General features: G+C 43.9%; 2 protein-coding genes across 2 annotated transcripts; both read right to left on the bottom strand.

The window, feature by feature from the left end:
* Positions 1-2,992: 2,992 nt before the first annotated feature.
* On the bottom strand, positions 2,993-5,068 carry MYF5 (myogenic factor 5). Its single transcript, XM_082635976.1, has 3 exons — positions 4,516-5,068; positions 3,592-3,667; positions 2,993-3,185 (listed from the first exon to the last, which is right to left on the bottom strand). The coding sequence occupies exons 1-3, from the start codon at positions 5,014-5,016 to the stop codon at positions 2,995-2,997; spliced, it is 768 nt and encodes a 255-aa protein (XP_082492102.1). The 5' UTR covers positions 5,017-5,068; the 3' UTR covers positions 2,993-2,994.
* A 7,975-nt stretch (positions 5,069-13,043) lies between these two features.
* Positions 13,044-14,375, bottom strand: MYF6 (myogenic factor 6; the record flags this gene model as incomplete). Its single annotated transcript, XM_082636256.1, has 3 exons — positions 13,780-14,375; positions 13,401-13,491; positions 13,044-13,162 (listed from the first exon to the last, which is right to left on the bottom strand). Exons 1-3 carry the CDS (start codon positions 14,296-14,298, stop codon positions 13,044-13,046), a joined length of 729 nt encoding a protein of 242 aa, XP_082492382.1. The 5' UTR covers positions 14,299-14,375.
* Between the last annotated feature and the right edge of the window lie 2,981 nt (positions 14,376-17,356).

The following is a 17,356-nucleotide window of genomic DNA, read 5'->3' as shown; positions in this document are numbered from 1 at the left end:
AACTTTCAGTGGTGACATTTTCAGGGGTACTTTGCCATTTGAGCAGGGATTTTCTAAAGTTACAAATAGCTGTACTCTAATATCATTCCCAGAAATACCACCTCTGAAAGTCAGAGAATTAAATTACTTCTTTAATCTAGTAACTGTTGTAACCTCAAAGAGAGAATTTCAGGAAATACCACTGTCAGATTAAGTATTTGTAGGAATGCCATCTTAAAGAAGAATTTAGGGCTATAACATAGCAGTAATTTTATCTGACTTGTATTTTTCAAATGAGAAAAAAAAAATAGGAGCAATCAAGACACCTTGATTTATGTAGCAACTTGCTTCCACATAGTACTTCCCAATTTCCACAACCTCACTGGATGAAGTTTTCCTGTGTAACCCAGTGAACTTGCATTTCTCAGGCATGAGGAGAAAGGAGTCTCTTTTGACTCTTTTTTCCTGAGAACCTCCTCCCCATCAGGTTGCAAATGGGAAAGGGGATGTTTTCCTATAAATTTGACTGTTAGTGGCATGTTTTCCACCAGCTGAGGTGGGTCTGATATAAGCTTAGTGGCAGCCCAGTTGTTCACTCCAGGGGATTTTGGAGATGGCAAAGTCATGTCCTTACTTGACTATTTTGTCAGAGTCACTCTTTTCCCCCTCTTCTCCCCTACTTTCTTGGAGAAGGGAATGGGTCTGGATTACTGCAACCAACTCCCAAAGGCCCTTGTCAGAAAAGTATATATGACTGCATGTGATGTGTTGTGCTGAGCTGTTTACTGAGTAGACACCAGCCTTCACTGTTAGTCCATTGGAAATGAGATTAATCCGAGCAAGCCGTCATGGAGAGTATTGTATTAAATCATACATTTATCACCATCTGTATTAAATCCAGAGCACTGAAAAACTCTTAACTAAATACTTTGAGGCATTATAGTATTAACTGAGAATATCAAATACATTTGCAAGTATAGAAGTAACTGAAATTTGGAAATAAAATTAATTTTTATTCACTTGAATTAAAAATTACATTATAGTCTCTGCTTACTTTTATTAAATGGAACAGAATATGGTAATGTGTTTTAAAATTGAACTTTAAAAAACAATCTTTGGACAGTTCTTTTTATTCTAATTCTACTAAGAGCAACAACAAATTTCCCACTTCTTCATAGAAGTAGAAGAAGGCGACAGTGTCTAACAAAAGTGAATCACTCAAACTGAAGTTGAAATTATATGTGAATCTTTATAATGCCCTCTTGAATTCTTTTCACTTCAAATCCTCACACTGTCAAATCATGGATAAGGAAAGACTTACCTGTGTAGTAAAGTCAGCATCCCGTATCAGGGCATGATGCTAACAGAGTGACAGTGGCTACAATAGTTTTTGAACCCACCCTCTCTCCTTTCCTTTATGGAATAATATCTGTTCTTTTAAGCCTGGTGACTGGACAAGCAAAAGGAAAGAAGGAGAAACCTTCCTAAGAACAGTACAATTGCCAAGCTCCAGCAAAGAGTCCATATGCTTTGGCTGGTGAATATATGTCACTACAAACCCTTAGAAATTTGGAACTAATTTACAAATTAGAAGACAAGATAATTATCTTTATTTGCTCTCTATGAACAGCCAATTTAGATGCTTCAAGGATACTTCCCTTTTTATCTCTCTCAATGGTAACCTTGTGAGAATGATTCCAATGATTGGCTACCTAATTTTCCACTTACTTGTTCTGTTTTCATCTCAATTCATTCTAAAGGAGATTTAAATGATGAACAATAAAAGATACATGTCCATCACGCACACACAACACAGAAGCATAACATATGATTAATAAAATCAAAAAGGCTGTGAAAAGGAGGAGGGCAGTTGCAGTCTGCTTCACTTTACTATGGTTTGTGTAAATTTTCTTATGCCAGCACTCTAATAATACAAAAGAACGCTCAATACCTTTAAATATTTTATTGACAATATTAATATACTAATATATCAAGAAGTTTTCAGGCAAGTAGATAAATGTGACCTAACTCATGATTTCTAATGTACTGTAGATATTAAAATGATGTAATGTTGTACATTCTTTTTGTTTAAAAATATTTTATTGTCCTGAATAACTTCTATCTTTCCCCCACATATACACACAGCTTGACATTATATGGTGCAACATTAAGATAAAAGAAAAATTTTAGTTAGTAGGCTCCCTTGAAGTATGCTTAAAATAGAAATGTGGTATTTTCATCTGTGACACCAACAGGACCTAAACTGAGTCCATGAGATGATAAATATTCAGCTTCATCTACAAAACCAACTGTTTCAGCATTTTCAGCCCCACCTTAAAAATATCATATCAATGACTGCCAACTCCATTAGGGGGTTCTTTCACCAAAATCATAAACCAAAATGTTTCTTCATTTAAACAATTTTATTTGTGGTGGAATTTCCAAAATCTCTTATATCTTGAAATCATCCACAAAATACTATTTTGTGCTTACATTAAAAAGATACATTTCTTATAAGATCAAAATATATACCATTAGGCAGTATTGTTATATTTTTATTTTACACAATATAATCAAAGGATTAAAGAGACAAGCAAAAAAGTTAAATATATATAAAACTCCCTATAACTGATTTACAGCTATCCTAAAGTTTTAAAGAAAAAAAAATAAAGCTCTAAACATCAGATGTAATATTTTGATAAGCAATATTTATAAAAAATATAAGTTAAGCATTGCAACAAGCTACCTTTGATGAACTGACCCCTATAAGAAATAGTACCTCTGGAACTATATATCTAAAGCAAGACAAAGGAAAAGAAGAAAAGAAAGTATTAATTGCAATAGTGACTTTTTAGTTAAATACACTTTCTTATAAAGTGGCAAGATAATATTTACAAATTTACAACTGAAAGGAAATGTTTATTTACAGGTTGTCTTGCTTTTGGACTTTTTGGGCCTCTTTCCTCCTGTGTAATAGGCCCTCCTGGCAGAACTGATCTAGACTAGATTTTTAGTTCATAGCACATGATAGATGAGCCTGGAATTAGAGGCCCCTTGAGTTGCAGGCTGAGAATCGGTGCTGGCAACTGGAGAGAGAGATGCTGGGTCCTGGAGAGGCAATCCAGGTTGCTCTGAGTTGGTGATCCGATCCACTATGCTGGATAAGCAGTCCAAGCTGGATAAGGAGCTTTTATCCGTAGCATATACTAAGGATACAAAGAGAAAACCGTTAAAAAAAAAAAAATCCTTGCTTATGTTGCCCCTTAAGCAGCAGGTCAGCTCCTTTGAAACCCAGAGGTCAGGTGGTCACAGAAAGCCTGATGTAGACATTTGCAACAAATATCTAGCAATTCATGGGGATGAAGGCGGGGAGTGGAGAAGCACCCGGGTAATAGTTCAAGCAAAAGCCCCTATGTCTGTGTGTGTGCATGGATGTATCTGTTAGGGGGACTTTGAGCAGAAGATGTGTGTTTATTTCGCTCTGTCCCAGAACGCCATAAATACCCCTCTATCCTCTTCCCACTACCGCGTGGAAGAACAGACTCTGCTCTGATAGGCTGAACTGTGAAGTTGAACTGGTTTTTAAACTCCTCTGAAGTCATCAATTCTTACCATTTGGTACATCAGGACAGTAGACGCTGTCAAAACTGCTGCTTTTTCTGGACCAGACAGGGCTGTTACATTCGGGCTATAATAAAAGACACAAAAGAAGGCATTTGTTTTCAGGTCTTGGCAAAAGATGCTCTGACCTAGGGTGTGGCAGTGCTTGCCCACCAGCTCCATAAACTGACCACTCTCAAATACCTTCATTGCCTTGATTTAGGAAGGGCTAGCCTCACCAAATCGCAAGGGCACTGAGGTCAATCTCTGTGCTTGGGGAAGCGGAGAGAGGCAGCAAAAGGAAGAGGGCGGGTGGAATTCAGCAGCCATGTGCATTGGGTTAACCATGCAAAATGGATTGGAGTAGAAGGAAGCCACACTAATTCAGAGAGAGAGCACTTTCCCAGGGCAAAAACACATTAAAACCTGGCAGCGTTGGCGCAAACGCCCTCTGTAAAGAATGCATCAACATCTTCCAGCCAGGCCTCAGCAGAGCAGGGACTCGGGCCACGCGGGCATTTCTTTCTTAAGTTACAAACTGCGGGACAGTGGAAGCCTCACACGGTTGCCTTTAGATGTTAGTGTATGGCAGGGGCCACTGGGGGTATACATTGGAAATAAACTGAGTTGTAGAGAAAACATCTGGTTGATCATTCACAGCCACCTATCTCACGTTGTCTCATGACAACCTCTTCCTACGATGTACACTTAGAACTTGGTGGGAAGTCGAACTAAACTCCTGGTCCGCCGCTACCCGTTCCCTGGCATCTGTCTAAGTGCGGCACCTCTCTTCCCTTTCAGCAACGGCCTCCCCATCCCCACCCCTAACTATCCACCCATAACTACTGGCTGTTTGGTCGCTACACCTGGCCTAAATGAGATGTAAAGGTTTTTGTAAGAGATGGGAAGGGCCTAGTAGGTGCGGAGCTCTCTTACCGTGCTGTCAGAGCAGCTGGAGGTGGGGCTGGTGGGCTCAGAGCAGCTCTGCCCCGGCAGGCTGTAGTAGTTTTCCACCTGTTCCCTCAGCAGCTCCTGCAGGCTCTCAATGTAGCGGATGGCATTCCTGAGGATCTCCACCTTGGGCAGCCTCTGGTTGGGGTTGGTCGTGGTGCACCGCTTGAGCGTCTCGAAAGCCTGGTTGACCTTCTTCAGGCGTCTCCGCTCACGCATGGTGGCCGCCTTCCTCCGATCCATGGTGGTGGACTTCCTCTTGCACGCTTTGCAGGCCCACAGGAGGCAGTGGCCGGCCTGGTGGTGGCCCGTAGGTGCTCGCACGTGCTCGTCCTCGTCGGAGCCCTGCAGGTCTGCTTTGTGCGCCCCGAAAGCAGCCACTCGCGGCTCAAACTCGTCCCCGAACTCGCCCTCGGGGGACGGGATGCAGGAGCCATCGTAGAAGTACTCAGAAGGCGAGAACTGGCAGCCATCCATCATGTCCATCTTCTGCGGAGAGGCAGGAGGTGCACCTGGGCAGCAGCGAGATAGGGGAGAAACCGGAGCCTGGCGCCGCTGCGGGCAGGCGAGGCCCCGGGCGGAGCTCCCTGGTCGGTTTCTCCGGTAATTAACAAGGGCAGACGCCTGGCGGCCTGGGTCAGCCGCGCTGGGGTTGAGGCTCTTTATATATTCTTGGGGAAGGGAGGCCGGCCCCAGTGGCCCCGCACTATTAGCATATCCCACCGCAACCCCCGCCGGGGCTGTCTGGGCAAACCTCCGCCTTTCCTCTGGAGACAACTTGCTGTTTACTGCCCCTTTTGACGCTAATGGTTTTACTGCATTTCTGCTGGGGCGGGGGTGATGGATGGCTCCCCAACCCGCTTACACACTCCAGATTACCTAAACCAAGGGACACTTAAAGGGTGTCACAGACAAAAGGAACGAAGGAAATCCAACTTTGCACGATTCCTGTCACATTAAAAAAAAAGATAATTAGTAAATAGAACTCCCTACTTCAGCTGACACCAAAAGCGGACCTGCCTTCCCAGTCCGGGGCATGAGGGAGCACTTTATTTTCAGGTGTTTCTCGTTTTCATGAACTTCAGTTGTGTCAGGCATTTTTTCAGCCAGTAGGCCAAACAACGGTTGCTAAAAGCTTGAAGTGGCACTTTCAATACTGGAGTGGATCTAGATTATGTTTTTAATGTTTTGTTTCTTATCATATTGCCATTTTGTAGGCTCTGTGTTATTGGGGGTAAGGGGGGAGGGGGGTTCCTTTTCCCCAAGGCAGAGCCCGCTCTGAGTTCTCTCTCTATGCTCATCCAAAAGACGTGGGCACAGGAGGGCCAGGTGGCCAGGAACACACCTCCCTTCCTCTCTGTCCCGCTCATGCGCATGTTTGCTGAGCGCCTCCTCTTTTGCGCCAGACCTCTGATGGGCCCTGAGCCGGCGGAAGATACGCACTGACTGCGCCTCTTAAGACACGTATTCTAAGAAACCCAGTTTTAGATGGCGAACTTCTTTCCAGGGGTGCGTCTCCCTTCTCCCTCTCTTTCTGCTCCGCCCTGTCGTTTCTACAGACTAAACAGCCAAGCAGGGCTTTGGGGTCGCTAATTTTCTGCTTTCAGGCAAACTAACACCGTTACAGATGCGTCCCAGCTGCCGGCGCAGCAATCCTTCTTGGCTCGTGTAAAATTTCCAACTCCTCCAATCCGAGAAACTTCACACACTTTGGCGACAAAAGCCTTCCAGAAAAGCAATCACAGCAGGGTCTTTGAAACTTTGGTGGCTAGAAGGCGAGAGGGGAGGGCTGCCATTTAAGTGACAATGAACCTATTAATCAGCTTTTGTCAATCCTCCTCCACCCTTACTTAACCCGCTACCAAATCATTTGTGGGCGGGGGGGTGGGGGGCTTGCTGTTTATATATATATGGGAAAAGCTCTTACTTCAGGCCTAAACAAGTATTCTGAGGTTTGGGGTCAGGCCTTGTAGCCTCATTCAAAGAGGAGAGAGAGTTCTCACCTTGATCTTGGGTCATACAGTCCAGTAACTGTTGTGACTCCGAACGTATTGGGGGCTGGGGGAGCTTTCTTTTCTATTACTTTTTCCTAAAATTATTTTCCGAAAGCAACCCTGGCAGGCAGATCCCTGTCTGCAGGAGCCAGAGAGTATTAACTTTTTCAGGTGAAATCTGTACTCCAAAGTGAAGGTCCCAGAAACCAGAGGTGGGAGAGTGTCAGTCACCAAGGTTTGCTACAGACATCCCCGCCAGAGTCCTCTCTTCCGAGTTCTGTCATCTCTAAGACAAAGACACCACCACCATCACCATCCACCCTCGAAAATCAGGCCCTTTCATACCAACGGGCTGCTTAGTAGGCCTGTGGGAAATTCATCTGTACCTTATTTGGGACTATTAACAAGTGGCTGCCTTTGAAATGAACAGGTACCCAGGGCTACACCAGATAAAAGAATTAAGTTCCTAAAGGACTCATCCAGGCGGGTGGAAACATTCCAAACCATGCACATTGCTACCCCTGAAACACAGTAGTGGGTAATATTCTCATCTGGGAACTCTCAGCCAAGCCCCACAGGTTCTGGTCAGCAGCAATAGTACCATTTTCTTTGCCTAGAGAGTCCAGAAGTTCACACACTGGTCGAAGCTAAAACTGAGTTGTGTGCAGATTTAAGATTTGGGCACAAATAAACTTTAAGTGGAAGATAGAAGTTATCTTGCCTTTCAGCTGATTTCTTTCCACCAGGCACCTAATGTGCTTTGTACCCAAACTGCTCAGCGTTGCATGTGTGGAACAAACAATTATTAAGAATTTTCTATTTGCCAAGCACTGTTCCCAACCCTTTCCATGTATTCACTCGTTTATGACTTAGAACAAATTTGTGGCAACTGTTAAGTGGACCCATTATTAAAAGAAGGTAACCAAGCTCAAGGAGTAAGTCATTTGCCCCCGGTCACACAGAATTGGAAACTAGGCATCCCCGTGGAGCGCTTGTGCTCCTAGAGGTGAATTTCGTTTGTTTTTTTCTTGAATCAGTTCGTTCTCACTGCGCGCGTCCTTAACGCTCCAGAGCAGAAACTCGCAAACGCCGGTCCCCGACAGCTTTCCCTCGGCTCCCGGGCTGGGAAGACGCTGTCACTCAGGAGGCTCTGTCAGGAACGGTGGTTCTCAGAGGTTAGGGCTGTCTTTGGTAAGGTGATCTCAAACAAATTTACCAGAGTGCCGCGGGTGAGTGGAACTAAAGAAGCCGAGAAAACACAAGCGCCCGGCGGCTTAATGGGACTTGCTAGGGGGGAAACAGGGTCCAGGGTTGAGGACCCTTGGGACCCAAGTGCTGAAAATAGGATCTCAGAGCACCAAAGTTAAAAAAACGAGACAAAACTTTTAGACCTCTGTCAGGGGCGAGAGGAGAAAGAGATCAAAAAATGGGAGGCAGGATACAAAGAAGGCAGGAAGCCAGCGCCTCAAAGATGGCTGGGCTCCCCTAATTCGGGAGAGATTCGCCTGCTCTTTTCCCAGGAGAGACCGTGGGAGGGGAAAATGCGAAACTGAGTGAACGAGACAGAGAAAAAAAATTTTTTTTGAGTGGGAAAATTGAACAGAGAAGTATGAAAAAAGTTAAAATTTACTTTTTTTAAAAATGGTCGTTTACAGTGCTCATCTGGGTGGCCTCTCCTTCTCAAAATCAGACTAGATTGGCTTTTGCTTCTCATAGAAAAGAATGAAAATACTGTTTTCCACTATTTCTCCAGAGAAGTGGATGTCTTCCAGGCAGAGAAAACTCACGATTGTCTAATATGTAAACGGGTTGTTAGAAATGATATTCTAACACTGTCTGCTAGGAAAGTATCACAGTAGTCAGATGATGGGCGGAAAACTCGGCCCAGCTGGTGTTATAAATGAATGCCCACCAAGGTTCTGGCGAAGTATCAATAGATATAATGTTTTTAAATTTTTGTGTCATGTTGCATTCTGAATAAAAATAAACTCATGCTTAATTTTCTTACAATTTAGACTTGTAAGCAGGTTTTAATTGCAAAGACCTTTAAGTAATCATCAAGTTTTTTTTTTTTTTAAAGAGAACGTATTTTAGTTTAACCATTATGGCAACGATCCTAGTGTTGATGGACAGACCACACCAGCAAAATGATGCTTAGAGCTTCCTTTTTTAGTAAAATTTGCCCACCCTAGGAATTCTGCACGATTGAAAATTCTCCACGCTTCTCTTAGCAGGAGAAATCAAATATACATAGGAAGATAAGTTCATTTCAATTCGTTTCTGCCCCTACCTGAGACCCTTATCAACTCCTGGACCAAGGGAGTTGTTCTTGAAATTTTTGCTTATTATATCTGATGTAACAACGTGCTAAATAATTTCAAACCACTATTAGCTCTGGGAACCAGGCACACCTAAGTAAACACATTAGTACCTGCCAAAGCTGCTGGAAGAATTTGTGGAGAAGACAGCTGAGGAAGACATTGGCCTCTGCTTGAATTCGAAGACTCCCAGGAGAGATCAAAGGCCTAAGTAAGGACTTTTAGCAGCCTTGAGAGTAGAGAAAGTAGCCAGTCCTTGCAGCATTATCTTTGTTCCAGCACATGGCATAGGCATTCCGTCTCACAGGCTGACTCTGAACTAGGCTTGCAAAAAATTGCTTTTTCAGGATGAAACCTCTAGGAAGCAGGGTCATCTTTTGCAACACTTCTTCTGACTTTAAGGGAGTGACTGGAGGAGTCTGTTGGAGAAATGTCTTGATGGCTTAGCTCTTTGAGGAAATACCATGTTATTGCTAATTTACTAATGCATTAGAGTAGGAAATGAGATATTCAAAGTTTAAACTAACATCTTTAAAAAATATTTTTTCCAGATAAGGTGTTGTAGGAGGAAGGTTTTGAGATGAATAAAAGGGATAAAATATTACTAAGAGAAAAGCACAGATCGGTAAATTCTAACTTTGAGTTAAGAAATGTCTTAATAGGGATAGAGGTCACTTTAGCAGCCCAAGACTTCTCTGCCAGTCTCAAGAGGACTTGGGAACACTGAATTTTAGCACCACACCTCCACCCTAAAAACATATGAAAGAGTCTGAAAAAAAAAAAGTGAGTCCGTTAGACATAAGTGGATTTCCACTACGTTCAGGCTTGAAACTCAATGATCCAGGTGTGATGATTAAAGTTAGTTTCAGAAAGCTGACATTTGACATTCTACAAATTATTTCTATAGTAACATAAAAGAGAAAGTCACTCGTTATTTTATACTTGATAACTTCATGCCTGCCTCTGGAAAGAGGCTCAGTTTTAATTTCAAATTGCTTATCTTTACCAAGTTATTAACATCTTGATTTTCTGCTTCCACAGCCCTGTTTGTTTTGGCTTTGGCCTTAGTCAAGCTTATCATCATTAATATCAAATGAAAACATTTAAATTGCAAACACACCAAGGATTTCATTGGAAAGCCTAACATGTCAGCTATAGCAGTGGAGGTCACATGAAGTCTTTGGGAAATATTTGCTCTATTTAATGAAGAGACTTCTATAGGCAAACTTATTCCAAACAGTTTCTCAAGTTACCCAGCCAAGAGAGATAGAGAGGATTTGATTTGCAAAGACTGAATAAAATCTATCAGCAGTTAAAGTCCATGAATTGATAAAAGCTTTCTGCTGATGAGCAGACCATAACACAAATCTTACTATAAATATATGCACAGTTATAAAGTAAATGAGTTCACCTGGTCACTTATGACATCTGATTTCAGTTGTGGCATGAATCTGATTTTCCAAAATATAGGGGTGTGCGTGTACATATACATTTTTAGGAAGTCGTTATCAATTCTCAGGAAAAAAAATCATAGATACATAATAAGCATGATTAATGGATATACACGCCATCAAGCCATCTTCAGTCACATGTGTTCTGATTAGATAATTTGCAATGCTTGACCACGGATCTTTTAATTCAATGACTCCTCTAATTTGGAGTTTACTAGCTAATCACTCTTGAGAAAGAGCTTTTGGAAAACAATTGTCAAATACAGCCAAGTTATTCTACAGCCCTTAAATGCTCCTTCTCGTTTCTCAAGGGCTTCCCTTTCAGGATGCATAAGCAGTTCAGAGAGCAAGCTTGAAGCCACTGCTGTTGACTGGCTCCAAATCCTGGCTCTATACTTAAAACTGCAAGAACTCCTCTCTGTTCCAAAGTATCCTTTTCTCATAAGAGATAACAAAAAGACCCCTTTACAGGTTTTCGTAGGGTTATATGAGTAAACAGGTAAAGTGTTAGTAACGGCTCATACATTTTACTGCTGGCCTCGTTGTTATTAATACTTTCTCAGCCAGAGCCTGCAAAAAAGCTAGAAAACTAAATCTGACGGAACTGTGGCTTTTGGTGGAAGAAAAGCCTCTTGTTGGTCAGTTTAGATTTACTAATGAAAAATAAAAACAGCTGACATTTAGTGTTTATTTTTGTGTCCTGTTTTGGTTAAGAACTTTATCTCAGTGAATCTTCAGAACTCCAGGAGTTAATAAGCACTATTATAGTCATCCCCATTATTTTATAAATGAGGGAACGGGAGAAAGAGGGGAGCAGTGATAGTTCCACCTTTGCACTGTAGCAGCGAAGATTCAATCCAGTTATGGCGCACAGGGGTTCGGCAGTTCGCATCCGCTAACACTCCCACCTACTTCTCTCACACTTTTGAGAGGGATTCTATGTCAAGATCAGTTTCCTCTATGAAGCTTTCTGCATTTTAGGAGAAAGTGGAATTATCCATACACTCAGAAAACTGAGTAACTATTATCCCCAGGAAGAAGCCTTTTGAAATGCTAAAGGGGCAAGACACTGCTCCGTGCCTGCGGGGTGGGGGCGCGGTCTGGGGCGGCACCTGGAACTCTGGCGGTGGGCAACAAGGTCCAGACTGGAGCGTTGGGAATGAAGTTTGGGCTGGGAAGTGCTGAATGAGATTTGATTTTCAATTTCTGAACTGAGGACTAGCTGTAGAGAAAAAGAGGGAAGGAAGCAGTTAAGGGCGGGTGGGTGGGGGGGAGTGAAAGTACCATTTACGGAATGTAAGAGAGAAGTAGCAATTCCAAAGAAATAGCTTGCCTCTTTCCTCTGCTTCACTTCCCACTGTGATTCTTGGTGGTCGTTTCTTCCTGAGGTTACAGGATAAACAAACCTGGCACACGTTGTAAAATCCTCACCGTTAGGAGCTCCTGGGGCTTCAAGCCTCTCTGGGGCTTTGCTACTTGGTCCAGCTAAGAGGTTTCATGTGTGTTGTCATTGTCTTTTGCCCTCAGCCATTTAACCCTTACCTCTCTTGAAGCAACCTTCCTTCAAAGACGCCCACCCCACCTCATGAGCCAGATCGTCCCCTTCTTTTATCTTTCTATTTGGAAAACAAACCCAAACCACAAGAGGTCTTGAGGCTATTCCAGTCTTCTAGCCACCAGTCTAGTTCAAGAAAACCCGGGAGGGACCAGAGACCTGGCTCAGAAGCCAGCGCAGCCCCTGGTGCACCATATGAATGCTTCCTCACGAAGGGCCGGGCCTGTAAATTCAAAGAGGGAAAGTAATTCGGGCTAAATTAGCGGAAGATTTTTTTAGGCAAATAAGCAGAATTTTTGTGTGGTAATTTCTTGTAACAATGAGATTTTCCTCGATTGAACATTCAGTTGTTAACTTTGAGAAAGTAAATCTCACCCAGATCTCCAGGTAAAGGACAGTTAAAACAGAAAGAAAAGGGATGCTGATAAAAGGGAAAAAGGCAGATTTCTTCCCGATGGTCTTCATTTCTAACCACAAGTGTGGGGTCTACATGAGATGGAAAAGTGAACAGTTTAATTCAGACACAGGAAAACAACCCATTTTCCTCCCTTTAAAACAGTCCATAAGTAAACGCCCAAATAAATGGGCTTGGGTGATTTCTAAATTAAAACGTGGTTCACCTTTATTTATGCCTCAAACATATTTTTTTCAGTTGAATCAAATTAGGAACAACTTTGTTCGTATAGAAACTTATATTTTAATATTACAATACCAGGATCCTCGCACATTTTATATACAATACGTCACTACACATTTAAAATATATTTCTTAGGTTTACATAAAAAATGAAAGTACTAAGATTATTTACAAAAATATATTCAATACCACTAACATTTAGATGCAACGTTCCCACTTTGCTTTAAACAGGAATGAACTTCTTTTGAACATGGCACAAAAGGATCACCGTAATAAAAGTAAATATATTACAAAACCAACCAAACAAAAACAAAGCAAAACTGCTAGATCTAAGCCACTCGCGGTTCCCAAAATACAAGCCCAAAGCCGAAAGGCTTTTTCATCTGAGCGTGCACAACAGTTTCCGAGAAGTTTCTTTGTGGATATGGCTCCTTCCCTTTCATAAGCTCCTGGGTCTGGGTTCCTAAATATTACTGTAACGTGACCTAAAGGATTAGGCGAAGGAGGGAGGGAGGGATCTTCCTGCTACGTGGAGGACATCCCAAGCACCGGCGCGGGGTTACTTCTCCACCACCTCCTCCACGCAGGGGAGTTTGTGCTCCTCCGAGGAGATGCTGTCCACGATGGAGGAAAGGCATCGAAGGCTACTCGAGGCCGATGAATCGATGCTTGCCCCTCCTGAGCGCAGAAAACACACACACAAACATAACCCCGAAGGAAGGAAGAAGCCGGCAGCCCCGCGCCCCGCGCGAAGCCGCTTAGACCGCGCGGGAGGACCGGTCCCCGCGCAAGGAGCGCCGGTCTCTTAGGGACCGTCCAGGCTCCTACTGGGCTCCGAGCGCTTTCTGCCCCCAGCGAGCACCCCAGTCCCCTCCCGGGATGTTCTCCAGCGCAGTCCAGTGCCCTTTTACTTTACCTTCCTTGGCAGTTATCACGAGCCCCCTGGAATGATCCGAAACACTTGGCCACTGGGAGCTGCAGGTGCGCAGGAAATCCGCACCGTCGAGCTGGAGGAAGACCGAGGCAGCAGATTAGCCAAGAAACATCGGTTCCGGGGGTGGGGTAGGGGGCCCTTTGGGAGGGGGTCTCCCCTGTTTCCTCCGGCCGGGTACGAATTTCCTGCCTATTGCAGGCACCCCGCGTTCACGGGTCACCGGGGGTTCCTTGGAGAGGGACCGGGAGGGGCGGGTGAGGAAGGAGGACGCGAACGGAGACAGAGCCGCTGGAGGTTCAGGCCCCGAGGAGGCGCCTAATCAGCCTCTGCGTTCCCCGGCCCCGGCGGCGTCTGCGCTTACATTCTCTTGCTTGGGTCTGTAGCTGAAGGGGTCCACCCCTAGCTCCTGCACTTTGTCCTGCTGATCCAGCCGGTGCAGCAGGTCCTGCAACCGCTCGATGTAGTTGATGGCGCTCCGCAGAATCTCCACCTTGGGCAGTCTCTGGTTGGGGTTGGCCACAGTCCGCCGCTTCAGTGCCTCGAAGGCCTCGTTGATTTTCTTGAGCCGCCTCCTCTCGCGCAGCGTGGCGGCCTTCCGCCGGTCGGTGGGGGCAGATTTTCTCTTGCAGGTCTTGCAAGCCCAGATCAGGCACTGGCCGGGGCAGTGGGCAGGCTGCAGGCCTGGGGGCGCCAGGACATGTTCCTCTCCGCCGCTGTCGCTCCCAGCTTCCGGGGGCATTTGGTCCTGGCAGGGGGACAGGGTACCATCACTCCCTGGATACAAAGGAGAGCCCTCCGCCACTTCTAACGGCTGCAGGGTAACATTTTCCCCATCCAAGTAGAAGAAGTAGGAGCCAGTTTCAAAAAGGTCCATCATCATGTTCTCCTCCTTGGCCTCTGACTGGGTCTGAACGGGGTGATGGGCTCAAAAACCCAGAGGAGCCACCCAGATGGCATTTAATTAGTGCGGTGACTTAAGTCGCCCCAGCTTTATATATAGAAGCTCCTGAAACTCAATCCAACTTTTAGCTGTCATGGAGCATCAGTCTCTCAATGTGATTACAGCCAGTGCTCTCTAGAACATCTAGTTTGAAAGAAAACTGAGAAGTGTCACCCCCAGAATGATGTGACAACCTATATGCAGAGCAGGTTAAAACAAAATACATAGAATCCAATAATTTAAACAAAGCATCGAACACTTCAGTCTGGGGCAGTTTAGATGCTAACCTGCTTACAGGACAACTTCAGAACAACTGGGGATTAACACTGCCGCATTCCCCTCCCCCAGGCTCATCTGAATTCTAAGTATAGACCCATGATGAAAGATTTCAAAGGCAGTAGCCATTGCTCCAAAATAGCTTGGTTAATGTTTGCAGACTGGTTCAGCTCTTTTCTCCCTCCTGCCTGTCAAAAAGGTGCTATTCCTGTGATTAAAACCATTACAGTCCTTCAAAGGTTATACATGACTTTCAGGCTTCAGCCTCAATAGCAGCAGGTAAATCTCTTTCCTCTCTTTTACTAAGGTTGAATGACAATTTGGGAGCTGGAAGGGGGTGGCTGGAGGGTGCTCAGATTCCTTCCTTGGCTATCTCTTTTTGGAGGGTAGCAACCAAGATCTGAATTCCGTACCCCTGCTCCACGGTGGAGCAGTAGTACCTATAAGGTAAGGGGTGGGACTGAGGATGGGGATGCACTAAATGTAACAGTGTCTCTTGAAAAATAGTTTTAGTGGAAATAAGACTCACACTATAGCTATTTGATATTCCAGGATTCAACGTGCCACTCCAAGATGCCTCTGTTAAGGCTCCTGTTCTACAGTGTGTGGTCATAGCTTTTTCATTAGCATTCTCGGTATCCACTGACTCCAAATACGTTCTTTCATAGGATTCAGATGAGAAACCTAGCAACCAAGATACAAACCAAGGAACAGAATGTTCCTTGCAGTTTGCCCGTGGCCCCATACACACGAGTGTGGTGGTAGAGGAGGCAGCACAAGATAAGGGTGACGTGCAGGGCCCCTAACTTCCAAAGACGCCCCCTCAAGGCTCAGCTAAGTTCCTCTCTATTTATGTGTGCATGGGTAATACTAGGTCTTGATTTCTTTAAGATAACAATGGTTGCCTTATGGGATTTTGGTGAGAATTTGATCAAATGATGCCATGCGTGTGAAGCATATAACCTTATATTAGCTGCTTGATGAACATTAGTTATTTAAAGCATAAGGCCATGTCAGGGCTAAGACCATGTCTTACGAGGGAAATAAAGCACAGCTGTAGCAGAGATTTATTTTTTCTCCTATGTAAACTGTTTTATTTTATTTATTTATTTTTATATCCCTTCCCTTTCTCTTTCCTTTCCGTCCCCTCCCAGAGCTCTGGAAGGCCTCTTTCCAACCTTACATTGCCTTTGGGGTGAGAGTCAACTCTGGTCTTAGCCTTTATAGTCAGTGCCTGAAAAACTAGATGGAAACATAAGATCTTCTTATTCTACCCCAAGCAGTGGTAATTATAGGCTGTGTTCAATACGATTTCATTTTCTTTTCTTTCTTTTTTTTTTTTTTTTTTTTTGTGTGTGTGTGGTACCGAGCCTCTCACTGTTGTGGCCTCTCCCGTTGCGGAGCACAGGCTCCGGACGCGCAGGCCCAGCGGCCATGGCTCACGGGCCCAGCCGCTCCGCGGCATGTGGGATCTTCCCGGACTGGGGCACGAACCCGTGTCCCCTGCACCGGCAGGTGGACTCTCAACCACTGCCCCCCCAGGGAAGCCCTCGATCTCATTTTTTAAATGAATAGACTAAAGACAATGTCCTTGGACTCAATGGTCAGACAACGTAGAAACTAGTCACATTTTTTAGTTAAATCACTTATTCCAGAAGATAATTCTTCATAGTCTCTTCCTATTGAGCCACAGACTTGGGATGTTAAGTTTTGACATTTTGTGCTGTTTTTACATTTTTGTTATGTGCAGCTGAATAATTCCTTATAAAGTGTAAGAACCATTTTTCTGTTTTTGGAAAAGTAGGAGGCACAGGGAATAATAAGAAACCAATACTTTTGTGACATTTTCTCCTATTTCTGCCATTCCCCTGGTTGCTAATATCAGCAGTCAAGACTCCAGATTGGAGGCTCCAAGAATTCAGGGACTAGCCTAACATCTATTAAGGAAAATTACCCTGTGCTCTTAACCTCACTCTGTGCTGTATCTTGTAATGTGAAGACAATTTGAAAAGTCATTTTAACCAGTAAAGTTATATAGCATTGTTGCTAAGATTATTAAGATAACAATATGTGAAATTCATTTATTCAACATTTTGGGGGTACCTACTGAGTGCCAGATAGTGTCCTGGGTGACAAGAATAAAATGGTGAAAAATGGCCTCTTCTTATGGAGTTGGAATCTAGAAGGGTGAGTGAAATTGACTAGGTGATTAAAAAATGGGAGCAATAGCACTGGAATTGGGGGTGGAAGACCTAGATCACAATCGTTTGGGACCTATGAGAACTTAGTCAACCCTAATATCTCAAATTCTCAGTTTTTTCACCCATAACATGTATAATGGCAAAGACATCATACTCTCAAAGGTCATGATAAAGTTTTTTAAAATGTGAAATCACTTCAAAAATGTTGCATACCTATAAAAGTATTTTTATTACTGCAATTAGGTATGGAGAAAAAATGAGATAAGAAAAAGATCACTTCTAGGGAATTTTGTTGCTTGGGTGACAGAATTAACGAAGCATCAACATATATACACTACCAAACGTAACATAGATAGCTAGTGGGAAGCAGCCACATAGCACAGGGAGATCAGCTCGGTGCTTTGTGTCCACCTAGAGGGGTGGGATAGGGAGGGTGGGAGGGAGACGCAAGAGGGTGGGGATATGGGGATATATGTATGCATATGGCTGATTCACTTTGTTGCACAACAGAAAGTAACACA

The sequence above is a fragment of the Mesoplodon mirus genome (assembly GCF_964341445.2).
Source record: "Mesoplodon mirus genome assembly, chromosome: 11".
Lineage (NCBI taxonomy): Eukaryota > Metazoa > Chordata > Mammalia > Artiodactyla > Ziphiidae > Mesoplodon > Mesoplodon mirus.
The sequence above is the reverse complement of the archived record's forward strand: the minus strand, read 5'-3'. Positions and strand labels throughout refer to the sequence as shown.